This window comes from Amblyraja radiata, chromosome 37 (genome assembly GCF_010909765.2).
Source record: "Amblyraja radiata isolate CabotCenter1 chromosome 37, sAmbRad1.1.pri, whole genome shotgun sequence".
Classification (NCBI taxonomy): domain Eukaryota; kingdom Metazoa; phylum Chordata; class Chondrichthyes; order Rajiformes; family Rajidae; genus Amblyraja; species Amblyraja radiata.
This window is the reverse complement of record NC_045992.1, coordinates 5,163,376-5,189,783: the sequence shown is the minus strand read 5'-3', so window position 1 is coordinate 5,189,783 and position 26,408 is coordinate 5,163,376. Positions and strand designations below refer to the sequence as shown.

At 38.4% G+C, this 26,408-nt stretch overlaps 1 protein-coding gene across 4 annotated transcripts in view; it reads left to right on the top strand.

Moving 5' to 3' along the window:
• LOC116966512 (erlin-1-like) overlaps nt 1–26,114 on the top strand; it is a 29,435-nt gene extending 3,321 nt beyond the window's left edge. Inside the window, exons 2-13 of one of the 4 annotated variants that reach the window (XM_033012836.1) lie at nt 2,772–2,914; nt 4,033–4,155; nt 7,742–7,823; nt 9,295–9,341; nt 10,256–10,317; nt 14,077–14,202; nt 14,553–14,626; nt 15,208–15,266; nt 16,906–16,997; nt 20,569–20,658; nt 22,306–22,385; nt 23,907–26,114. In XM_033012836.1, coding sequence (XP_032868727.1) covers nt 4,043–4,155; nt 7,742–7,823; nt 9,295–9,341; nt 10,256–10,317; nt 14,077–14,202; nt 14,553–14,626; nt 15,208–15,266; nt 16,906–16,997; nt 20,569–20,658; nt 22,306–22,385; nt 23,907–24,155 — 1,074 coding nt within the window. In that variant the 5' untranslated portion in view covers nt 2,772–2,914; nt 4,033–4,042 and the 3' untranslated portion in view covers nt 24,156–26,114. Of the gene's footprint in view, nt 1–2,771; nt 2,915–3,070; nt 3,141–4,032; nt 4,156–7,741; nt 7,824–9,294; nt 9,342–10,255; nt 10,318–14,076; nt 14,203–14,552; nt 14,627–15,207; nt 15,267–16,905; nt 16,998–20,568; nt 20,659–22,305; nt 22,386–23,906 lie in introns of those variants that run through there. The other 3 variants (XM_033012838.1, XM_033012834.1, XM_033012837.1) reach the window with 3 other exon arrangements.
• The last annotated feature ends 294 nt before the right edge of the window (nt 26,115–26,408 follow it).

The window sequence follows — 26,408 nt, the reverse complement described above, 5'->3', positions numbered from 1 at the left end:
TAACATCATATTGAGAAGAGTTGTGTGTTACTCTCCTGAAATTAAGCTGCATGGAATAATATTGATATCATTCTGAATGAAGTGATTGAACACCATTTCAATGTGGAAGTGTGGGGGGTGAGGGAGTGTCGTATGGTGAGGAAATTGCAGAAATTGTGGCCCTGTACATCTGCGAATATTGAACTGGTGCAGTGCAGGTGATTAGGTGCAGTGCTACGTCCTCTTTTGAGAGGGTATATGAGAATATTTTTGTTTGTCACATTCAGAAAGTAGCTTTGCTGCCTCACAGTCCCAGAGACCTGGGTTCAATCCTGACTACTGGTGCTGTCTGTGTGGAGTTTGTACATTCTCCCTGTGACTGCGTGGGTTTCCTCTGGGTGCTCCTCCCATACTCCAAAGATATACAGGTTTGAAGGTTAATTGGCATCTGTAAATTGTAAAATTGTCCTTAAGTGTGCAGGATAGTGCAGGGTGATCACTGGTCGGTGCGGACTCGGTGGGCATGTTTCCACGCTGTATCTCCAAAGTCTAAAGCAGTGATTCGACCATTTAGTAGTACTTTGAGCATGAAATGTAATTTGAAATGTGACAAAATAAATCAAATTGATCACAAAAGAAAATAGTCTTGGTTTTCAGGTTATGTAGTGTAATTATAGAATGGAGATTGAGAGTAAAGCCAAGCAACTGTGAAAAACTGAAAATAATGGTATCCACTCAGCATGTAACTTAAAAACATGGTAAATATATTTGAAACGCCTTGTTTTAGTTTACATACTGTGGAAGCCGATGAGAGAAGATTGCAACAGGTACTATTTCCAAGGAACATATTTACTTATACTGTAGTACACAGTTAATGGCAAGATCCTTAACAGCATTGATGTATAGAGGGATCTTGATGTCCAAGTCCACAGCTCAGTGTATGTGGCAACATAGAGTGGTAAAGAAGGTGTAAGGTATGCATTGAGCATAAGAGTAAGAATGTCATGTTGCAGCTTTATAGGAATTAGGTTATGCCACATGTGGAATATTGTATGCAGTTCTAGTTGCCCCATTACAGGAATGATGTGAAGGCTTTGAAGAGGGTGCAGAAGAAGATTACCTGGATTATGCTGCCAGGATTATAGGGTATTAGTTATGAGGAGCGATCGTGCAAACCTGAATTGTTTTCTCTGGCGCATCAGAATCTGAGGAGGGACCTGAGAGAAGTATGTAAAATTATGAGGCAATCAGACCCTTTTTCCCAGGGTGTAAAAGGAGGGCATAACTTTAAGGTTAGAGGGGCAATGCATAAAGGATATGCGGGGCAAGTTTTATACATAGAGAGTGGAATGTGTTGGTGAGGGTAGTGGTGGAGGCAGAGATGAGAGTGATATTTAAGAGGATTTTAGATAGCCACATAGATCTGCAGGAAATGGTGGGTTATGGATTACTTGCAGGCAGGTGAGATTAGTTTATCTTGGCAGCATATCCAGCACAGACATTGTGGCCCAAAGGGCCTGTTCTGAGCGACCTTTTCCATTGACTTGAATTAATCTTACAGCCATCTTTTTCCACGAGTAGTAGCTCTACTCAATAACCAAAAATCTGTAGCCACTTTTTGCTCTGGTATTTTATTTAATTCACAAGTTTAATCGATAATGTTTTATTATTAATGTTTAATGTTTTATGTGGCATTCCTAACTGTCACTGTATGTCATGTTGTCACTTGTGGGCGGAGCACCAAGGCAAATTCCTTGGCCTTGGCCAATCAACTTATTCATTCATTCATCTATCCAATCAGAAAAAATACTTCAATATCAGTTCAGTTTTTACATACTTTGCCTCCTGTTAGTACTAGTTTTTGACTGTACTGCATTTGTACGTTCTCCCCGTGACCTATGTGGGCTTTCGCTGAGATCTTCGGTTTCCTCCCACATTCCAAAGACGTACAGGTTTGAAGGTTAATTGACTTGGTAAATGTAAAAATTGTCCCTAGTGGGTGTAGGATGATGTTTATGTGTGGGGATCGCTGGTCGGCATGGACCCAGTGGGCCGAAGGGCCTGTTTCCATGCTGTATCTCTAAACTAAACTAAACTACATTTGAGTCCTTGGAGTTTAGCAGAATGAGAAGTGACCTTGCCCAAATAAGTAAGACACCAAAGGGACCACACGGAATAGATAATATTCAGAACAATAGAACAATATTCTGTTGTGCTGCAGCAAGCAGGAATTTCATTGTCCTATCTGGGACACATGACAATAAACTATCTTGACTTGACTCTTGAGATGTTGTGAGAAAGTCTCATACAAGGGGACATAACTACAAGGTAACGGTACGTAGTCACGTTTAAAACTGAGGTACAAGGATCGTTTTCGCAGAGGGTGATGCATTTCTGGAATTCACTGCTCTGGCTGGTGGCGGAAGCTAAATCATTAGAAATACTTAGAGTGGTGGTGATGGAGGAGTAGAGGGATATAGAGAAATGGCATGAAAGAGGAATTGAGTCCAGATTAAATTGGCCATGATCATATTAAATGGTGGAGCTGGCTTGCGGGTCCTGATGACCTACTGCTGCTTCTATTTTCTTCTGTTATTGTGCTTTAATGCTTCACTATTTGATTAAAATGGATGTGTCCATTTATTTCATCCTGTAATAGATAGAGGTACGGGTTTATTTGAAGAGTTTCTCAACAATATTTTGCAGACCATATCCTCTTACAAATGATCACGTCATATGGAGGTCGAGTCGTTTTAATTTCGCTTATAATGTTTTCCTCATATTCTATTCAGATTTGAATGTTAACTTACGAATGAAAACCCACTTGTGACAACCCACAACAGCAATACAGGACAAAGGTTATGAATTGCTGCGGCAAGACACAGGACTGATTCCATATTAAAGTTTTAGGACCTAAAATATCTGAGTGTAATCTGTAAGTATTTATTTACTTTAGAATTATTACTTCAAGGGGAAGATGTGCCACATTAATTGGGTCATAGTATTTATTTTCGGATGGGCGAGACAGGCAAATTCAATTTATAAGTACTTTAGAAGTGTACACCCATGCAGATTCACTAGAGGAACAAAGCCAAGGGGAAGTGAACTGTAGATAGCAAGGCATGAATCTGAAAGGGGATCTGAACACATTAAGCAAGCAGGTAAGGTGATTGCAGATGGAGCATTATATGGTAAAATGTACACTTATTTAGTTTGGTGTGAAATTTAGTTTTATTGAATATGATCAAAAACTAGTCTTGATGCTGAGTATGTTCTTGTTCTGCTGGCAGGCGGTTAAAAATGTGTCTGGCACTTTGACCTTTATTACAAGGGTTTTCAGTAGATAAGCGTGTTGGTTAATGATATATAAGAAACCAAAACCATTTGTCAGTGGTGCTCTGGTTTGCATTTTTGTAAATGGTGAGTGATTCTTAATGGAAGGGAATCATTGTCCCACACCGTCCACAAGCTTGGCCGCGAGTAATTTTCTTTTGTGTTTAAAGAAACCTGAGAAACCAGGAAGTTTGTTTTAAAATAGGCTACATGTAATTTACCTGCTAACACAGGCATTGGGTTGCTGAAACTTGATCGGGCCTGTTAAGACAATGTGGAAATATTACTTGCCAATGGCTTTTTGTAGGGTGATTTCAACAATGCTGCAAAAGCTGCAGTTGAACAAAGATTGAAGAAAGTTCAAAACTTGTTCATTAGTTGGAACTGGGAATGTTTAATTTTAATGGCATGTTCCTGAATGATCGAGTGTAAAATTCAGACTTAATTTATCTTGTTAACGAGGTTGTGTGTGCATGTAATTTCCATTCATATAGATGTGGATTTCACTAATGTTAAATCCTGCATAAATGATCGCAACATTATGAAATTGAGATTTCAAAAGACTTTACTAGTTAGGATGTACTATTGTTTCACCTTTTATGCAAATGCTGATCATTTACATTTGATAAATGTAAATTATAGTTGTCAAAATGTTTTTCAAAGCCGTCTTTCTAATCTGATATTGACATTTACTCTGCTGTTTGCATCCCACTCTTGCAGGTAAGGCAGCATGACCATGACTCATGTTGGAGCAATTGTGGTCGCAATAACTGCAGCCGTGTCTTTCTTCCTTTACTCTTCCATACACAAGATTGAAGAGGGGCACCTTGGCATTTACTACAGGTAGTAAATCTTGTGAAACCAATTTTCTTTTCAAAAAAACTCATTATTTTGCTTTCTCATAACTCAGAGCAGGAATTAATAAAGTTCCGACCAGTTGCAGATTTCTGAGAACCTGCAACCTCTGATTGACTTAGGAATTTGTAATTGGACTTATGGCCTTGCAATGATAACCATTTCTTTTAAAGTTCCATTTGTAACAGCAATATAACATGCTCAGATATTTTGTAGCGTGAAACTGCTCTTTAAAAAATATATAGTGTCTGTATATTGTTTCATACCGAATTAATTGTTCTTGTACACTCTTCCTACTGCAACATTGCTTGCTTTTAGGGATTGCACACATTTTTGGACAACCTTCCAAATCAAATGTTTTTATTCCACTATTACAAAATTTGACATACTCCTGAGGCCAATTGACGGAAACTCCAATTTGTTGACATATTGTTTCTATCCGTATTGACCTTTTATAAGGCGTTGGTGAGACCATATTTGGAGTATTGTGTTCAATTCTGGGCACCATGTTATAGGAAAGATATAAGGGTCAAGCTGGAAAGGGTACAGAGAAGATTCACGGGGATGTTGCCATGACTCGAGAGTCTGAGCTATAGGGAGAGGTTGAGTAGTCTGGGACAGGTTTGGAGGGATATGGGCCGAGCACAGGCAGGTGGGACTAGTGCAGCTGGGACATGTTGGCCGGTGTGGGCAAGTTGGACTGAAGGGCCTGTTTCCATGCTGTGTCACTCTATGACTGTATGACATAACAAAACAACTTGCCATTTCACATAGATAGTTCCAAAAGAAGAATAACACCCAATTTCTCAGCACTGGACATTAGGTTATCCTTTAAATTAGCCAGTTGTAACTGAGCATCATCCAATCAAACATGAAGCGGTAAATTTTGAAGTCCATTATTCTCCTAGAGCACTACTTCATGCCGCAGAACTCTCCCCTAATCCACTTGTTGGACAACTATGACACCCTTGTTAGTTAATGTACCTTAGTCTTCAGTTACTTTTGTTTACAAATGGGTTAATTTGTTAAAATATGTCAAAGCTGCATCTTCCCAGTTATCAGCACAAGTAGCATGAACTATTTGTTTTCTTTGTTTTTTTGTGTCAGGAGTGAATCTTGTGTTTGGTTCTAGTTAAATACCGTATGCTGCAGTGGCACATTTCCTTCCCAAGTGGCTTCTTGTTATCGTTGGAAATTGTTATGCCTGACTGTTTTAAGTTTCCCCTTTCACAAGATTGCATTCACTCCACATGAGTAATGTATTAAGCCATAAATCATTACCACTTGTGTTCAGGATTTTTTTTTTAAATTGCAATGTATTATTCAGAATAAAGTGTATCTGGAAAAAATATGGTGAATGAATTGTACCCTGAGGAACACAGCACATTGTTTTGCTTTGACTTCCCTTTCTGCCACTTGCTTCCCCTTTTTTTTCAATGGCAGTTCCTTACCTTTGAATAATGTGTCTGGTTTATTAACTGTCGATCTTTGCTGCAATAGAGGTTTGGATGTTATACCTTGCAGACGGTTGTTGATGCCAGCAGTGATAAGACATATTTGACAAATCACTTGCAACTTGCATGGCCTTGTAGCCTACAGTCTCATTTATTTTTGAGCTGGTATTTGAAGATATTAGAAGATCACACAAAAATGATTGGATGGTAGCACGGGGGCTTGTTTTTCAGTATATTTTGAGCTACAATTTTGTGTGATTCAGTTCATTTCCTGATCTGTTCAATCAAAGTCCATGCAAAGTGTTCAAAACGAATTTATATATTTAAAGTACTTGATAGTGCAGCAAGATATCCCAAGGTGCTTTATCGGAGGGTGAACAAAATTTGGCTTAATTACATTAGGGTGGCACGGTGGCGCAGCGGTAGAGTTGCTGCCTTTCAGCGCTTGCAGCGCCAGAGACCCGGGTTCGACCCCGACTACGGGTGCTGTCTGTACGGAGTCTCTCCGTGACCGTGTGGGTTTTCTCCGAGATCTTCGGTTTCCTCCCACACTCCAAAGGCGTACAGGTTTGTAGTTTAATTGGCTTGGTATAAGTGTGAATAGTCCCTAGTGTGTGTAGGATAGTGCTAATGCGCGGGGATTACTGGTCGGTGTGGACTTGGTGGGCCGAAGGGCCTGTTTCCACGCTGTATCTCTAAAACTAAATAAAGTAAAATAAAGTTGCAAAATTTCATATGTGCATAACTCCTGATATTTAATAACTATTAAGGATTATTATGAAATTCACAGATATTTCATGATGATGATTTTTGTTTTAACAGGAGTTGCCATAGCACAGATTTTATTTCTGGGTTTGTTTTTTGTTCATCTAAGTAGTGGCTTGAACCCACCACCATATTAAGGGAGAACATGACGTGCTGGAGTAACTCAGTGGGTCAAGCAACATTCAGACTGAAGAAGGATCCTGACCTGAAACGTCACCTATTCATGTTCTCCAGAAACGCTAACCTGCTGAGTTACTTCAGCACTTTTGTGTTCTATGCAAGATTCCAGCACCTGCAGTTCCTTGTGTCACCATATCCAGGGAGGTGGTTGCAGGGCTATCCCACCCAGACAACAGTCAAAATTTAAATGATGCTACAGCTCACGAATCAGGTTCCTTATTGAGGATGGTTTGAGAAACCAAGATCTGTTCCTGGAAACTGATAGAAGTGGAAAAAGTGAGTTTGGAAATGAAAATACAATGGGAAATGAAAAAATACACTAAAGGAAAATGGAGTTTGAGAGCAAAATAATAGCAGTGAGAGAAAGCAAAAAGGAAATGAGTGAAAAAGAGAGAAGTATCAGAAGAAAAAGATGAAAGCAATTTAGAGAGGAAAAAATCTAAATGAGCAAGTTAATAGAGGGTTTTGGAGAAGGAAATTAACTTTTCTTAACCTTTCATTGTATAAATTTTATTAGCTAAATATTGTGGACATCAAAGTATAACTGAAGCCATAACTAGTCACACAACATGGAAACAGGCCCTTCAACCCAAGCTGTCCATGCCGACCAAGATGCCTCATCTCATCTCGTTCCATTTCTCCACATTTGGTCCATATCCCACTAAACGTTTCCTGTGCATGTGAACAACTCTTTGTCATGTTGTTTTCTGGAACGAGCTTTGAATAATTGATGGCAACCTTTGCACTATGGGTGGTGGGAGCTAGTTGTGGGTTGGCTAAGATCATCCTCAATGTTGTGCATTTTACTGTAGAAAGTCTCTGACACTAATACTTCAACTATAATTACTGATATATATCTTTTGAAAAAATAGCTTCCAAACACAAGCCAAGGACAAAATGTACCATTTTATTGCTTTGCATGAGATTGATATAGATGATAGTATTAAAATATATTGATGGCAAAGGATGCTTGTGCAGAGCATAAACGTCAGCAAAGATCCTTCAACCTTAAGGGCTGATATGCTTAATTGAAATTCAGTTGAGTACCTGTTCTAAGCTATGTACATAAATCATATATACAGAAGTTGTTATTTTACAGCTACCCTCATTTTGAGCAGTCATGTCTTAGTTTTTGTAGAGATGTCAACATATTCAATATTTTTTCTTTTCTCTAGAGGTGGTGCGTTATTGGTCTCTCTGAGTTCCCCTGGGTACCACATTATGGTGCCATTCATTACATCTTTCAGATCCGTTCAGGTTAGCATTTTTTTTTTACACTTCCAGGTAGATGAAGACTAGATGACGGATTAATGTTTTGAAATAAATATAATTTAAATATTTGTATTGAATGTGAAACTGCAATGCGTTTTAATTTTCTGTTAAGTTATCCTGTGTGGTGAACATCAATTAGTTTAGAAGCCCTTAGATGATCAGCCATTATCTTGTTGAATGGCGGTGCTGGCTCGAAGGGCCAAATAACCTACTTCTGTACCTAATTTTCTATGTTTCTAAAAAAAACTGGGAAACTCTTCCACATCTTGAACATTTCATGAGTGACCTAACATCTCATCCCCCTGTTCTGAGCTTCAATGTAACCTATTTACACAGTGTTCATTCAGGACCAGGATTCTTGAATGCCACAATATACAAGTCAGTTGAAAAGGACAGACCAGTATGAATATTGTGATGCACCACAGACTGATGACATGGCAAGCATCAGTAAAGGAGCTATCACACTAAATGATGTACAAGGGCAGAGATTGAATGTACCAGAGAGGTATTGAAACTAATTGTTTCTCAGTGCTCCATGTTTTTGTTGCCAAGGATGCAAGAATAAATGTTTATCCTTCAAGAATGCTCCATGGTATAGCTTGCAGCACTTAACTGCAATCGGTAGCAAGTGGTCACTGAGGGAAATAAAAAGAAGTGTCAAGAGTATGTTGAAAGGATAGTTGACAAGGTCTTTAGAAGGTGAGGACCCAGCGAAGAAAGGAATTGCAAAAGAAGGCCTTAAAGCTAATTGCCGATGGTCAAGATGAGGATGAGAATTGTGCTGCCGTTGCTCAGCTGTGACACCGACTTTTTGTTTAGTGTTAGCTCTTGAGCCAAGAGGCTGTCATTCACAGGTCTGGTGAATGTGCTCAGCAAGTGGGATAAGTATTCATATACAAGCCTGTTTGTGCTCTTGGCCACAATATCCGAACACACAGCCACATGAAGAAATCTTGAATATGACTAATTTATAAAATACTTCAGTGATATGCATTTTTAAGAATGGTGGAATTTAATTTGAATGAAATTTGAATCTGACTTTTGAGATTGTATTTTATTAATTAATTCTGTTCACACTAGTTATTTAGTGCAGTTGTTTAAATTAAAATCTGCCTTCAGAGATGAGTGAAAGCTGCTATTTTATCCAGGAAGGTTACATTTTAGTTATAGGGATGGGAAGGGGGGGGAAAGTAGGATATTTGATCTAATTTATACCCGAGTGCAGGTATATCCATGCTCTTTGGACAAATGAAAAACAATCTCTTGATTCTATTGAAACTCTACTGCTTATTAAAAACAAATACATCAGGAACAAAGGGCAGGTATTGGTGATTGAATCCATAGAAGGATGTATAGTACAAATACAATGTTTTGCCCTCATTGCTGTATATAATCTTGCCTTTACCATGCTTATGTTTTATTTCATTTCAAACACACTTTAACTTCTCTGTTACAGACAACTCTACAAACAGATGAAGTGAAAAATGTTCCCTGCGGAACAAGGTGTGTGAACATTTGCTTTATGTTGTTTAATCCCTTTTATGACAATATCGTTCCTTTTTAGAAAGTTATGGGAAAGAAACAACTTAAATGTAGTTATATTGTTTCAGCAAACTTTTTAATTAGTTATATTACTTGATAATCTTGTTAATATTTCCCATTTGCGTTTGACTGAAGTTGTAAGAATTTTCTTGTTATATTAAAATAAAACGTGCACATACCAACCAAGGCATGCAATTATATATTTTAAAAGTATGCATCGCTGAGCTTCTCATTGGGCTGTGCCGCTTTGCCTTTTGCGTGAGAACTGGATACATTTGTGAATTGCTTAATAGTAAAAACAAAATACTGGAAACACTCTGAGGGATAGATAGAATCTGTGGAACGATAAACAGTTTTTCATGTTTGAGACACTTTGTCAGAACTGGAGAAGCAAAGTTATCGGGGCGTGGGTGGGAGATATGGTTGGGCCCTACTGAAGAGAGAGTGGGGATGGCAATCCTAGTTTTACCCTATCACAGATATTCCTTTTGGTCTAGTTATCTCACTCCCACCTCTGCAATTTAAAATTAAGTCATTTTCTCTCTTCCCAGTCTGATGAAAGAGTTTATTCTGTTTCTCTTTTCACATATGCTGCCTAACTAGTGGAGTGTTTAAAAAAAAAAACACAGTTTATGTGGTTATTTTCTAGTATAACCATCCATGTACACACAACCTTGTCTAGATGATTTAGCAACTGGGTAAAACTGGATTAGATGGTAGGAAATGCCCCGTTGTTCTTTATTTTGTTGCATCTTTCATAAAGGTGTTCTAGCTTTTGTTCAACTAGTACATAATCGAAGTACTTTTAATAGCTGAGTTATTTTTATGTCTGTCATATATTGTATTACTAAACAATTTACTTTTACCTTCTACAGCGGTGGGGTCATGATCTATTTCGACAGAATAGAAGTGGTGAACAGCCTTGCTCCAAGTGCAGGTCAGCATTTGGTGAGCCTTATGGTTTTTGACATTTCAGTCACAATGGTTAATTCACAATTTTGGTTACTTTTTACTGAACTTGGTACAACTTGGTGCAATTCAGAAAAATCCTGATATTTCAATCATGAATATTTATATGAAATTGAAGTTTGATTTTAATATTGAGAACTCTGCATAACATGTCTATTTAATCATTTATTTTGTGACATGCAATGGTAGTTTTAGATTGTTGATGCTGTCCTCGTTTTGCAGAAGAATGGTGAGGTTTTGAAATGAATGTTTTTCTAAGGTGGAGTTAAACACACGGATACACATCCTGAATCTGATTTCTGAGATGTTCATACAAAATATGAAAGTGCTTCATTTTGTATTGTTAATGCTCTTTTAAAATAATAATGAAAGACAAAATATGAAAAGGGGTGCAGCTATAGATTGAAGTGATGAATACAATATATCTGTCCTCATCTCAAAAGGTTTCTTGAGAGAAAGAGAACATTTTAATTATTCCCTGACTTGAAATGGTAGCAAACTGCATGTTTTGGAAGTTACTAACTTCTTATCTGACTTAGTTCTTGAAGCTTTTGAAGCACTGACAATATAGGACGTACAGTGCTTGTAATTTTAACCATACAAAATATTTAATGCATGGCATACAATGATTGCCATGACAGCCCGTTAAGTGAAAGATTGTCCCCATCAAAATTCTTGCCTCTATTTAATTTGAGTGCAGCACTGGTTTCTTATTTCAATCAGCAAATTTCTTCTCACTGCTACTCCATTAGTGATGTGATATTTATACAGCTGTTTTTTTTTTCCTTTCCCAAAATCCTTACTTTTAATAAGACTACTAACATTTGTGCCTTTGAACTGTATTTTGGATTTAAGCGAAGGTTGCCATGAAATGTCACTTTGCAAAAGGAATGGTACATAGTTAAACTACTGTATTGTATTAATCGTTGGTCTGCAGATTTTTGTCCAAGCGCTTTTCCAAGAAGAAATCAGCAAGATGATATAACTTGTGACTCCCTGTATTTAGCCTCCGAGCTTCAAGTTTCTTTTCTGGTGTGTATTTTTACCATATGCGCATTGACCTCATGCCACACCTACAAGGTTCAACCATTTACTGATTTTGGTGGTTTTGTTGCATTTCTATAACTTGTTCAAGCACGTAAGTCTCTGTCAGCTTGTTACCAGTTGATCGAGGCATTTCATTCACATCCATTGGAAAAATTTTAGGCTAAGCCATTTAAATTGCATCCAGTTTGAAGTCAAGCAATTGATTAATTAGCAGAGCTGCCAAGTAGTACGGATTTTCCGTATTTTGTACGGAAATGCGATCAGAATACGGATGTACGGATTTGCTTTGTAAAATACTAAAATCAGCCCGACTTCCTGTTTCATCTTGCTGCTTAAGAAATTAACTTCTGAAGCAAGAGTTACTCCAGGGAGTTACTCCAGCTCCAGGGAGTGGTTCTGCGTTGTTTTTTCAGCGGTTGCGACGAGGCAGCCAGATCTCCCACAATGCAAAGGGAGGGAGAAAGTGCCCGGCGCCGACCAGTTGCCGTGGCAGTGCGCATGGGCAGGGCGGCCAATGTTGTGCTGGCTGTGGTTGTGCGCATGTGCAGGGGGAGGATGAGCAATGCGGCTGGCTGTGCCAGCGGATAAGGAGCGGCTGTAGAGCGGAGACCCGAGACCCAGCCAAAAATCATAGAGCGGAGCCTGGAGGCCCGGACACGGATGGCGAGCGGAGACGGAGAGTGACAGGGAGAGATAGAGAGGGGGGCCCGTTCAGAGTTGAATGGCAGGTGTCTCGGGTGCTTGCCAAGCCGGGCAAAATGGCACGGCTTTTAGGTTGCCCGGCGGGACTTTAGGTGGCCGTTGGCACCCGGGCAACCAATAATTTCGAGCCCTGCTAAATGTAGCTAGTAATATTTTGAACTGCATAAAACACAGGAAGATATTATCAGGTGGGCCATTTGACCCCGTATGCCTGACCTACCAATCAGGGAGATTAAGGCAGATATAACTCTATATTCCTGCCTTTTCCCCACATCTTTTAATGTTAGTCAAGAATCTATCAATCTCGGACATAAAGTTAACTTTTAACCGTGCATCAATTACTGTTTGTAAAAATAAAACTTCAACTTAATCCACCCTTAGTCCTGGACACTCTAACCAGCAGAAATAGTTTATCTTTGTCTACAATACAACCAAGTTGCTATTAAAATGTTCCTTCACCTTCTACATTACAGACTTCAGCCCTTTTTTTGTCGCCTTATAATTTAAGCTTGGAGTCTGTTGAATTAGGTTATATTTACACTGCACCTACTCTAAAGCTGGTATTTGTATACCTTGGGTATGCAAGCAAAGAATTTCACATGTGACAATAAAGTATTCCATTCCATATTTCCTTTCTAAGGTGTGTTGCTCAGAATGACTCGTGGAACTCCAAGATAAGCAGGACCTTGCCTTTTGTCATCCTGTAATCTGATCATGTGATAATTACAGCATTGCATGGGCCCTTTTGATCATTTTCTGTATGTTCATGCTATTTTAATTATTTATGCGAGTCCCAACTTCTTTTTGGACCTTCTCTTTTTATTATTTTTGCCAATCTGTAAAGTGTTCCCCATTTCCTATTTTAACATGTCTTACTTTCATTGGCATATTCTTATATAAGGCTTTCAGTCCCACCTTCCAAGTTATTAATTTAGACAACAGTAGCAGCAATTTAATATGGCTTGTGTATTTGTTATCTTTACTCCCCGACACTTTCTGGTCATACAGTTTCCTAACCGGGACAACAATTTTATGAGTTTAAACTTCAATCAGTGGTTTCTCTTTCGGAGTCGTTTGCCTAGAAAATCATTTTTTCTTTTATCCACACAAAGTGGACTACTTTGGTCATCTCCTCAGTAGTTCAGGCAGATTCATTGTTAGATCCAACATTCCATATTTTCATGCAGCTTTGTCTCAAAGTAATTGGGATTTGCTGCAATTTTTAACAAATGGTATCTGTGGCATCATAATTTAGTTTTTTAGTGAACTATTACGGAAGAAAAGAATATGTACGATTAATATCTGAAAGGTAAGGAATAACCTATTAACGATCTTTTCTTCAAGTTATCATGGTAAATAGCGGGGCGGCACATAGATTAGTACCTGATCCCAAATTATATTAATGACAGAGACGTACATCACGGAAACGGGCCCTTCGGCCCAACTGGTTCACGCAATCAAGATGCTTCATCCAAATCCCCTTCATGCCCCACAAAAGATGAAATACTTACTATTTGGCTCCTGCCACTCTCTAGGTCCTTAAAAGCTCCTTCCAAGTGGAGCAGCAATTCACTTGTCCCCTTTTCACCCAGTGCCCCTTTTTATGGTGTCCCTGATATTGTGTTGTCTACATTGCTTGAACTAAGGAAGTCTGAAGAAGGGTCTCAACCCGAAACATGATCTACCCATTTTCTCCAGGAATGCTGCCTAACCTGCTGAGTTATACCGGCCAAGTACTTGTCCAAATGCACTTGAAGTGAGTCCAAATGAGTTTAATAGAATTCAATAATCCAGAAAGTCTGCCAATCTTGCATGTCCAAGGTCCCAAGTGTTCCAGATTATTGTGAATTTTACTGTATTTAGAAACATTCAGAAATACCATAAAACACATGAAAATGAAGAACGTTAACACTAATAATCTGGATGCAAAATCAGGACATGCTGGCCACATGTGAAATTGTCTATTTTTTTTCCTCAGTGTATGATATTGCAAAGAACTACACGGCTGATTATGACAGGGCTTTGATTTTCAACAAAATTCATCATGAACTGAACCAGTTTTGCAGTGTGCACACCCTACAGGAAGTTTACATCGAATACTTTGGTGAGGTTTGCCTAAGCTTCTTATACTGTTGGTGATGACATGACATACATGCTCGCTTGGTTTAAAAAGAAATGTTGACAAACCAAAAATTTTCAGTCAACTGAAATAATATAAACTGCCAATGAAAAAAATTTGTCAATTTCTCTTGCCAGGTAAAGAATCAGTTTGATAGGTTATTTAAAAGAAAAAATTGGAATATCGAATTATGTGACGTCCTAAATTTTAGAATTAAATATACCACGTTTATTTGAGATGTTGGCAAATAAAACTTGTATGTGTAATGTTTATTATAGTGCAGTTTGACATATTCTAATATTGCCCGTCATAAATTTGGGTTTGCTGTGCTTCAGATCAAATCGATGAAAACCTGAAGTTGGCTTTACAAAAAGACTTGATTGTTATGGCACCTGGTCTTAGAATACAGGTAAATGATAAACCTTTGACATTCCATTTCTTGATGTATTGATGTGCATTTTGCATATACTGGTAAACTGTGTAGCATCCATTCATTTTTATTAAGCAAAGCAAATTTCTTAATTAGACTTTTCTATTCCTGTACTACAAATAAAATCCAGTTGAACTTGATGGTTCTTGTTTCCACAGTTTATAGCTAAATATTGGAGTGAAGATTGGAGGGGGGGGGGGGCAGAGCAGTAAAGTAGGTAAAATATATTGAGTCGTGCAACTAAATGACTAGTTGTGATTCTGTTGTGGGGGGACGTTCATGTTGAATTCTATAATGCGTTGTGTCATTTTTTCTTATTTTTAATTTTTTCTATGGATATACGGAAACTTAATTATTTCTTTTATGTAAAGCACTTTGGTTTCAACGCGAGTTGATTTAAACGTGCTATATAAATATAATTTACTTACTTAGTGTTTTATGTAAGACAACTTTTGCAGAGATTTACACTTTGAGCAAAGCAAAGTCTTGGGGAATTTTAGATTCTATTTGAACTATATGCAAATCTCTTAAATTTAACTTCCTTGTCATTGCGTCAACAGGCAGTTCGAGTTACTAAACCTAAAATACCGGAGGCAATTAGAAGGAATTTTGAACTCATGTAAGTTTTTTGCTTTGCAAATTGGTATATTACCACCTGTAGTTGTCAAATATTAATTGGCATCTGTGTCTCAAATTTTATTCAGCAGAATTTGACTATTTTAGATTAGAAATCCCAACGCCTTGTCATTTATTAATGGCGAAATGAATGTGCTCCCTGCAACAGATTGAAATGTTTTGAAGATCTTGTCGTCTTCGAGCTCAACTTAAAACTTTCCATCCAATTATTGTTACAGAATCTTTTTCACTTCAATCTTCACACTTTTTGGCAATAGCTTGCACCACATTTTAATTAAATAGCTCAGGAGAAACTGCAACTGCTGCTATTTGGGTTAAGTAAAATTTACTGACTGCACCTATTACAAGTAGACTACAGATAAGATCATCTTTCACCAATAATGTAATTAGTTATATTTAATCTGGTTGTTTATCACTTCTAAGAAATTCTGTCAGCGAAATGTTGCAGGTTTTGAAAATGTGCAGATTAAATATAAAACAAATCATTTCATTCCACTTAATCTCTTGACAGAGAGTAAAATGTGTGTGCTGATACACATACCCCACTGGGTTGTCTGTTATTACCGATTGTCCGCTATAACCAAATACGGGGTTAATATGTGGAAAAGCAGCCAATAAATATACTCTACACAATAAACAGTAAGGGACAACAAATACACAATACTTTGGGATGGCATAGTGGCGCTGCAGTAGAGTTGCTACCTTCCAGGACCAGAGACCCAAGTTCGATCCTAACCTCGGATGCTCTCTGTGGCAGTGTGTGTTTCATCCGGGTGCTCCGGTTTCCTCCAGCGATGCAGAGACATGCATGTTGGCTCCTGTGGGTTGTGTGTGTCGCTGTTGTAGCCGCTGCTTCTTGACGCCGGAGCCTGAGTTCGATCCTGGCCTCGGGTGCTCCCTGTGGCCTGGTTTCCTCCAGCTGCTCCGGTGCACCGGTTCTATCCTACACACAGTGGTGTGTGGGGTGGAGCTGGTGTGTCGGGGTTCCCTGGCGGGGAAGCCGGTCACAAAGTCTCTGGAGCTGTGGGGTGGCGGTTCACACATTTCGTAGAAGCCATTTGTACTACAGGCCTGCACATCTTTGCGGGGGGGGGGGGGGGGGAGAGGGGGCGGTGCGGCCATGGTGCCCAGGGGAAACCTACACTGTCTCAATGTCTTTGCAATGTGGGAGGGAAGATAGAACCACTGGGCTAGTTCTATCCAAACACTGTCAATTGGCACTGGTGTGTAAGATAGAACTACCGACCAGCGATCACCCATACACTAGTTCTATCTTACACACTAGAGACAATTCATTGTGTGGGGTAGAACTAGTGTATGGGTGATCGTTGGTTGGCACGGATTTGGCCAGAGTGTATCTCTAAACTAAACTAAGCTAAAATGTGTCAAAAACACAATTCACTCCATCCACCTAATGGTCATTCCATGAAATAATGTTATAAAGAGGTCTGTTAATATGAGGGGTCATTGTCTGTCATTTTGGACCTGTTGTCTGTCTAGAGTACAGATATTGTCCACATTTAAATTGTTGCCACATGCAAGGTAATTATTACAACAAACATTGTCGTTTACTGGTGGATGTCTTTTTTTTCTCTCTACCTTACAATTTGTTTTTATTTTAGGGAGGGAGAGAAGACAAAGTTGCTGATTTCTGCACAGAGGCAAAAGGTTGTAGAGCAAGAGGCTGAGACAGAAAGAAAACGAGCTATTATTGGTACGTATTCAGAATTTAACTTTAACTATTTTGCAGACATTTCCTAAAGTTGCTGACACTGCACGATGCAGTGTGGTATATTTTTCTACAATCCCTGGGAACTGCACCATCCAGAAAGGAACGGCAGTGTGTGGCCCAGCAATTAATGCTGCTGAGCAAGGACTGTGGTTAATTTGTCTCCCGAGATGGACAGAAAGATTAGAGCAAAGGGAAATGTGCTGTCTTTAAAGTTTCTTTGTGACGTGGCAAAGCTATTAGTTAAGTGAAAGGCATCAGTCACACTGTTTCAACAAAGCTGAGTATAAACTTGAGGAACAGCAACGCGTCTGCGTCTCAGTATCCTTCCGTTCTGGCCAGATGTTTAGTTCAGTTTAGTAGAGAGATACAGAGCTAAACAGGCCCTTCGGCCCACCGGGTCCACGCCGAACAGCGTTCCCCGCATATTAGCACTAACGTACACACTCTCGGGACAATTTTTTTAAACATTTACCAAGCCAATTAACCTGCAAACCTTTACCAAGCCAATTAACCTTTGCACCTTTATCTGTTTTATTTATTCATGTGTGTATATATTTATATAATGGTATATGGACACACTGGTCTGTTCTGTATTCATGCCTTCTATATTCTGTTGTGCTGAAGCAAAGCAAGAATTTCATTGTCCTATCTGGGACACATGACAATAAACTCTCTTGAATCTTGAATCTTGAACCTGTATGGCTTTGGAGTGTGGGAGGAAACCGAAGATCTCGGAGAAAACCCACACGGTCACGGGGAGAACGTACAAACTCCGTACAGACAGCACCCATAGTGGGGATCAAACCCGGGTCTCCGGCGCTGCAAGAGCTGTAGGACAGCAACTCTACCGCTGCGCCACCCACGGTGATGTCGAAGCAGGAAATCCCAGCAAGAAGATGAACAGAATATACTGTTAATGACCTGCTGGAGGGTGGTTGGCCTTAACCATTTCTGAACAGAGGCAAAGGGTTGTAGAGGCTGAAACAGAAAGAAAACGAGAGGAAGCTGCTTTCCTCTCCACAGATGCTGCTTGATCTTCTGAGGGTTTCTTCTTCTGATTCAAATTTCCAGCTTTTGCCTCTTTATTTTTGCTTTTCAATCTCTGTAACTAGATTTTTCTCGCTCCACAGACACCGCTGGACTTCCTGAGCTATCCCAGCATTCTCCTTTATTCCGGATTTCCTACAATTATTGTGCTCTGTTTCGCACAGTTCCAGCAGGCTTATTTTCTCTTTTTATTTCCCCTCCGTCTATTTAACCCTCCCCAGCTAAGCCTTCAATCCACTCAGCTGGTTAACATCAGTCTGTGCTGTCTGCCTTATCTCAGTATCTGCACTATCACACATATTCCATGTTCTTTCCATTCTAAAGGTTATCTTACCAGTTTAAATATGCCTTCTTTACAAATTTTTCTTATAAAGAATAATAATTGACCTGAATCTTTAACCCCAACCTCTGTCCACAGATGTTGCTGTTTCCAGCCTTTTATGGTTTTATTTCTGTTTGACCTCCCATGCCCTAAAGGCACAAATGAATAATTGTAGTTCGACTGAATTCTTTGGCTCTTTCCCAGATGTGTTGGTTTACTTTTGCACGTACATGAGTCCAGCAAAAAGTGCTTGGTGTCTGTGTTTGCTCCAGTGAATTATTTCAGTCCCTTAAATGAATTAATTACAAGCTGAGGCACTGAAGTTATGATCTGTGAAGATTGAACACAATTAATTTCAAAGCATGACATTTTACTGCCTAGATAGTAGAACATTGATGAGTTAGTTACTGCAGGTTCACATCACACTCAAGAGACTTCAGCACACAAATAGTGTACTTTTAGAGTGCTGCATTAAATGTGCAATCTTTTGGATGTGTTGTTAAACTTGGGAGACATCTCATGATCCAGTGATTGTATAGAACCAGGATGTTTTTCCCAGTAAGTGAAAAACAAAAACACTGCAGATTCTGAGTGTGTCTCTGACCTCAAACATTAAGTCTATTTCTCGTCTTATTTCGGGGAGAAGGCAGGAGAATGGGGTTGAGTGGGAAAGACAGATCAGCATGATTGAATGGCAGAGTGGACTCGATGCGTCGAATGGCCTAAAGGGTCAGTTCCACATTCACGATCTAATTTACTCGTGGACATTTTTCATCATGTTGAAAAAACGCCCGACCTACTTGATGCCACGAGTACCTACGACTAGCATCACGACCTACCTACGATCTCGTGACGACCATGCTGCGAGTATGGGTCAAGGGCAAACTCAGCAGAGGTCGTGAATTAGGTCGTGAAAGTGGGACAGGCCCTTAATTCTGCTCCCATGACTTCTGAACCTTTTAGTGCATATTTTGCACTAAACAAAGAATTGAAAAGATCTGCTTATAATTGTAAGACTTTCATGTGCTGGGGACGTGTCAAATTTATTCCTTTTAAAAGAAGGCTCACAGACAGAGTGATGCAGTAAATAACTGGAAACCCTGTTATGCCACCATTCTGTGAACCTGAAATATTCACAAAAATATAGTCAGTGTTGTTAAGTACTTGTGATGCAAAAGATACAGGTTTAGAAAGTTCTCATGCAGCAAAATGGTTGACGTTGTGAGAGTGAATTCTATCTAAATTCCAATTGAAAACCATAATCATGCCTTTACTTGGCTTTGATTCAGGTGCAAAATTGCATTGAAGCATGTCCAGCCCCTAATGTTTCCCTTTTCAGAGATGCTACTTTTATTGAATTGTGAAATTTTTAGGTAATTTCAAAGGTCTTTTATTGTCACGTGTACCAATTAAGTTACAGTGATGTTCAAATTACCATACAGCCATACTAAAAAAAAAAGCTACAAAGCACACACCTACATAAAAGTTAACATAAACATCCATCACAGCTGATTCCCCACATTCCTGTGATGGAAGGCAATAAAGTCTAATCTTCCCTTTTCATTCTCCCGTGGTGGGAGTAGTCGAACCATCCGCAGTCGGGCGATTTCATCTCCCGCAGTCGCCGGTCGAAGCTCCCGCGTTGGGGCGATCGAAGCTCCCGCCTTGGGGCGGACGAAACTCCTGCAACTTGGAGCTCCCGAAGTCGGTCTCTAAACAGGGCACGCAAGCTCCACGAAGTTAAAGTCCGAAGTTAAAGTCGATCTCCAGCATAGGCCGCCAACTCCTCGATGTTAGGCCGCAGTGCAGACGGAGATACGATATGGAAAAGATATCGCATCTCCGTCAAAGTAAGAGATTAAAAAAAGTTTACCCCAAACCCCACACTCCACATAAAACAAACTAAAGAACACTAAAGCATACATTTAACACATACTATGTGATGTTATAGCGCCATGAGGAAAGTGGTAGGAGTGTTAACCGTAGACACAAAGATACAAAGAAGAAATAAGAGTTCTAAACCTGAACGTTGCCTGTCCATGTTCTCCAGAAATGCTGCCTGACCCACTGAGCTGCTGGCCAATTACCTAACTCCACCATTTTGTGCCTGTTAAAGAAAAACTTCAATTTTTCTGCTTGTGTTTTGCGCGGTTGTGAATTGAGATGTTTTATCCCTGTACACAGAGGCTGAGAAATTTGCACAGGTGGCAGAGATTCAATTCCAGCAAATGATTATGGAAAAAGAAACGCAGAAGACAATTTCAGAAATTGAAGGTGAGCATTTTGAAAACATTAAAAGTTTCTATTCAGAGTTTGATATAGAGATTGTTAGACCCTTATCGAGTCATAATACCAGATCGCCAACCATTTATTAATGAATCACAAATTGTTACGTCACCCATCTTAGTTAATATTTATTAACCTTTCCATCTCCCTTCCCTCCCTGAGTGCCACATTTCAGTATCTTGTCTAGATGAGCGACAACCATTAGGGGTGCCAGCAGATGATTTGAGCACCAGACCCTTGATGACTAGTTATTCCAGAGCAATTTCTCTAAATGGTAATCACAAAATAGAAACTTAAAAAATTCTATTAAATAACTCTACTCAATGGGCAGATCTGGCAAAGCATTCTGTGGATAGACACATAAAGCTGGAGTAACTCAGCGGGATCGCAGGAGAGAAGGAATTGGTGACGTTTCTGGTCGGGTTCCGTCAGACTTAGGGACGTCTCGACTCGAAACGTCACCCATTCCTTCTCCCCTGAGATGCTGCCTATCCAGCTGAGTTACTCCAGTTTTTCGTGTCTATCTTTGGTTTTAATCAGCATCTGCAGTTCCTCAAAGTTCACAGTACCAATTGGTACGTGACAATAAATGTGAACCTGAACTTCTGTAGGATCAGCATTCTGTAGGACAAGGATGCCACAAGTAAAGGCATTTTTTTGCTTAAAGGAGTTAATTTTTCCTTTACAGAGTCCAGGTTCCTTTCAAAGTCATTGCCTTGGACAGTATTAATAACAATAGTCTATAAAAATTCTATGTCTCAAGTATTAGCATCTTGTTTTGCCTTACCAGTTCATCGATTACATTTTTCCACTACACATCCTCAGTATTTTCCTTTTTCTTCTTACTAGCGATTCTCAGCACCCATAGTAAAACAGCAGCCCTTCCCTGTGCATGAGTGCCCTTCTCAAAAGTGGGACATTAGATTTTATTCCAGCTCAAGATACAGATTTTCATTCAGTAATGAGTTGGAGTTCGCCTCTGCTTTATCTCCGACTATTTCCTTTATCTCCATTTTCTCTACATTACCCCCAATATAAGAAGTATTGATTTTACTCAGAAGATGACAGCTAAACCTAATTATCAATAAGCTTCCAACCATTTAATTCTTTGCAGCTCATTTGAAAAATAATTTTTGAATCCCTGCTTTGTTTTTAAAATAAATTAATGGTTAATGACTCTACAAAAATGTATAATTACAACATTTATATTTTACTTGATAGAAGGGAAAGCAAAATATAAATATATTAATTCTTAGTTATTTTTTCGTAAAATTATATGAATTTAAGACATATGTTCATAATTCCTATAGCTCTAAAACTATACATTTTGCATGATGCACCTTATTCAAAACTAAACCCCAAAGAGAGACTGACTGTTTTAAGTTATTAAGCAGCTGAATAAAATGAATCCATTTGTGTTGTGCATTGGTGAATCAATGTTTAATGAATTAATGAATCAATTCATTCCCAGTGGTATCATTGATACAGTATATAGTGGCGACAGAATGTTGCAATCTGCCTCTCAAATTCATTCCATTCATTTAAAAGGAATCATTTTCAGTGTCGGTACTGAGAACTGACAACTCAATGGCATGTTTAGCACGAGTGGATTTAATCATTTTGTATTGCATGTAGATCGTGCTTATTTAGCTAGGGAGAAGGCTAAAGCAGATGCAGATTTCTACACTTCCGAGAAAACAGCACTCGCAAATCAGGTATGAAATTACCTAATGTCCATGGATAATTGTGAAAGTACAAACAGTAATGTGGTCTTGCTGTATAAATGCTAATAATGGTGAGGATTTTACATCCATGGCTGCAGGGAACTCAACAGTGACCTTTAAATGCTATCCCGGGGCTTTCTCAGCATGCTCTTATACTTTATGGACATTTTATAAATGTTTCTATTACAATTAGAACAGGTGGTTAGAGAAGATAAAGGCAGTTTTATTGATTATCGGGATTTTATTTTAATGTTGCAATGCTAAAATTGTGTTTACATGGTTCCATTGTTCATTTTGCATTTTGTCACCTGCTAATTTACCTGAAGAGTGTGACAGAAATTTAGAGCGACATTGCAGAAACTGCACACAATTAACTTGTTAAAGATGTCAGGCTTCCTTTATAAGCAGTATATTATTCCTGGGGCAGTTATGTACAGTCGTAAACCACATTTAAACTTGGTACGAGGAAAAAGCAAGTCTGGTTGCTAGGCACTCTGCATAATGGATATGCAATCTAAATCATTTGTTATTTAAAGGAATAGCATTGCAAGGTCAGAAACTATAAATAATTTCAGCTTTTTGAATGTGTATCTGTTGTGCTAAAGTAGTGAGATATATACTAAAACTATACTATATGAAGATATTGAAAAGCATTGATGTCAGTAATACTATTCAAAGAAAAGCAAACAGGTGAGTACTCACAACCTGTCTCCATATCAACCTGGGATGTTGATCAGGCTGAGCTAGTAACTTGCACCAAACCCTTAAACCCTAGTATCTTGGCCCTATTTAATTGTTGACATGCATGCCCGACCTTTGTCTATCATCTGTAGGCTCAATATCTTTGCCTTCCTGTCTGTTTAAAGTTACCACCATTGCCTTCTTTGTTTGGCCATTCATCTGTGTATCAGTCTATTCTACAAATTTGGATCTGCTGTTTCCTACTATATCTTGTACCACAGTGCATAATAATAGCTAGCTAAGGTAATATTCTTATCCAGCCCCTTTTATATTCATTGAAGTGATATGGGCTTTGCAGACTGAGCCAGCATTTAATTGCCTGTCCCTAGTCGCCCCATGGAAGGTGGTGGTGGTTTGCTGCCTTGCACTGTTGTAGTACTTGAGGTGTGGTTAAACCTACAATACATTTCTAGTTTGTTTAACTAACAACGTTAGCATAAAGTTCAAACAAAGGTAAATTTGCATTGTCTTATCTGAATTATGAAATTGAAGATCTCTTTACTAAACATTTTGATTTGGAGTCAGTTAGATACTTGGCATGTTTTTGTTATCCAGTCAAAGGTACCTCTATTGGCAAATGTCAGGAAAAATGCACTACTTTAGAATTTGTGTATTATTTTACAAATATACAAAAAAAAAATTTAATGGTTGAAAAGACAATAATGGAAAGGATCTTGCTTTCTTGCCATCCATTAATTACATGCTTCTACGTAATCAAATTCACATATAAATTGAGCATTTCTATATTTTCCCATTGTTCATTCCTAACAGATGAAACTGACTAAAGAATATCTGGAGATGGTTAAATATCAAGCAATATCGACAAACAGCAAGATTTATTTTGGTAGTGACATCCCCGACATGTTCGTGGATGCTAGTGTGTTTCAGCAAAACGCTGAAAAGAGGACTGATAAAAGCTCCCCCAGTCCGAAAAAGAACGAGGCGATTTCTGCATCTGAAAGCACCTCAAGCAGGCAACAAAGAGATGCAATGAAGGACTTTGAAGACAACACAACTTAGACTGGGTGCAGAGGAAGGCACAACTTTGTTAAATATTACAGAATGCTCATTATACAACACTGGATTATGTTGGAGTTGATTCTAGCATGACCTCCATCAGATTAGGTGCTGAATTATACTACAGAATATTTGGTGGCTTTATATAACAATTTCTGCGATCGTAACAAGATGACATTTTGACATGGTGGCAATGACTAAAACTGGTTATGCTCCGTTGCAGAACCTTATACCATGTCAAAAAATGCTTTTTATACGAATAGATGTAGCACCTAACTGAATGTCTGAAAGTTGGCTATGGCGTTCTGTGTATTTACCAATACATGTAATGGGGATTGCTTTCTGTACTAGTATGGATGTCACAGCATTTTACAATTGGAACACCTACAGGCAGTAAATGCTTCAATTGAGCATTTTTCTGTTTTGATTTTGGTTATGATGAAATGAACAGGAATATGATTGACAACTGTGAACAAACCTTTTTTTAAACGGACAAGCTATAATACTTTTGAAAATAGATCAGTGGAATAGGAAAATATATTTTAGAATTATCAAGATACCTTTGTATTTAAACAATATTAATTGATGCCATGCTTTTATAATGGCAGCTATGCTCAGTGACCATGGGTATCATTGGAAGGACATTGGCCTCCTGTTGATCAAGGTGCAAAGGCAAGTCAGGGTAATTTTGGTGAAAAGTGTTTATTTCTTTTGAAGCTGTATCATTGCCATTCGGTGTTGCTTGGCTTCTGACACTGGTAGTGTTGGAAACTATATTGGAGTCACCTTCTTTTAGTGCAGCATAAAACAAGCAGGACATTTTGTTTCCAATTGATGAAACATTTTTCACATTATCTATTGCAAGAATACAAACAGTTTTGAAGACTTGTATGCACCAACTCGGGTCCCTTGAGCGTTAAAATGCACACTAATTGTGGAGGAGAAAAGGAGCCAATATCAATCACTGTCCCTTGGTATTAATTGGGCCGTTCAAGAATGATGCTAAATTCTATGTGATGGTGCTAAATTGGTTATGTTCTATTATTAGCTTTATTTAGAATGAGCTTACCATTAATAAATTACTCGATTGATAATATAAAGCAAGCCAGTTTACGATAGCAGGCATTTGATAAACATTCTTTTACATGCAAAGATGTCTATTCTAATATCTGGGCAATTGGTATATGCAGATACTAATCTTTATTTTTGATAATTCATCGTACAGTTAAGCATTTCGCATCATGCCATGTAAAGCTTTTGTGAAGTTCTAGCTTTTTATATGCAACATTTGTATTGATTGGATGCTGATTGCCATCTCCCATGCAGACTTCTGGTTTTAATGTGAAAATTGAATATTGGTTGCAGTATTTCAATCATTTCTCATTGTATAAAGCAGTGCCTGTCTGAAATGATGGCACCAAAAAAAAGTGTTTTTGTTCTACAAAAGAATGCATGTATCTAAATAGTTAACTCGGATTTAATTTTCACTTCCGTTGAATTTGTGGGAATAGGGTTTTTCCAGATCTGTTATCTTGGCATAGAATATACAAATGCAGATATGTATTTCAAATTGCTCTTTCTGTTGTAGACACTATAAAATAGTTTGTAGCTCTGTCATTCTAAATTTCTGATGTTTTACCTGAATTAAAATGCTTACTAATTCATTTTTTACTGCATTTGAGAAATGACGATAATCTCAAGAATTCAAGTTTACATTTTTTTTTTGAAATATTCTTTACAAGGTATATATGCAACATGTGGTGTTTTTGCTTTGAATGATAAGTTGGGATTTAATTTTGCTTGTAAAGAAATTTGCCAATTCATATATCTGGTGAAAGGGGTTTTGAACTTACAATGAATTTAAATCGGCTATGTCTAAAGCAAATTTTGTGAAGCCAATCTAATAAGAAAAAAAGAGTTTACTCCAAAATCTCACATAAGTAAACTTATTTTGATATCAAATTGTCTTGACTTATTATTGGAAAGATAATAGTTGCTTAAAAAAATAAGAAATAGCACAGTATTGAACATGATTGCTGATGATCTCCCAAAACAGCACCATCCTACACGAGCCCAATATTAAACAAAGGACAGTACAGCACAGGAACAGACCCATCAGCTCACGATATCCGTGCCAAACATTATGCCTAATTAAACTAATCCCTTCTACTAGCACAGAATCATTGTCCCTCAAATCCCTGCAGATTCGCATGTCTCTCTGAAATCATGTTAAACGACACTATTATATCTGCTTCC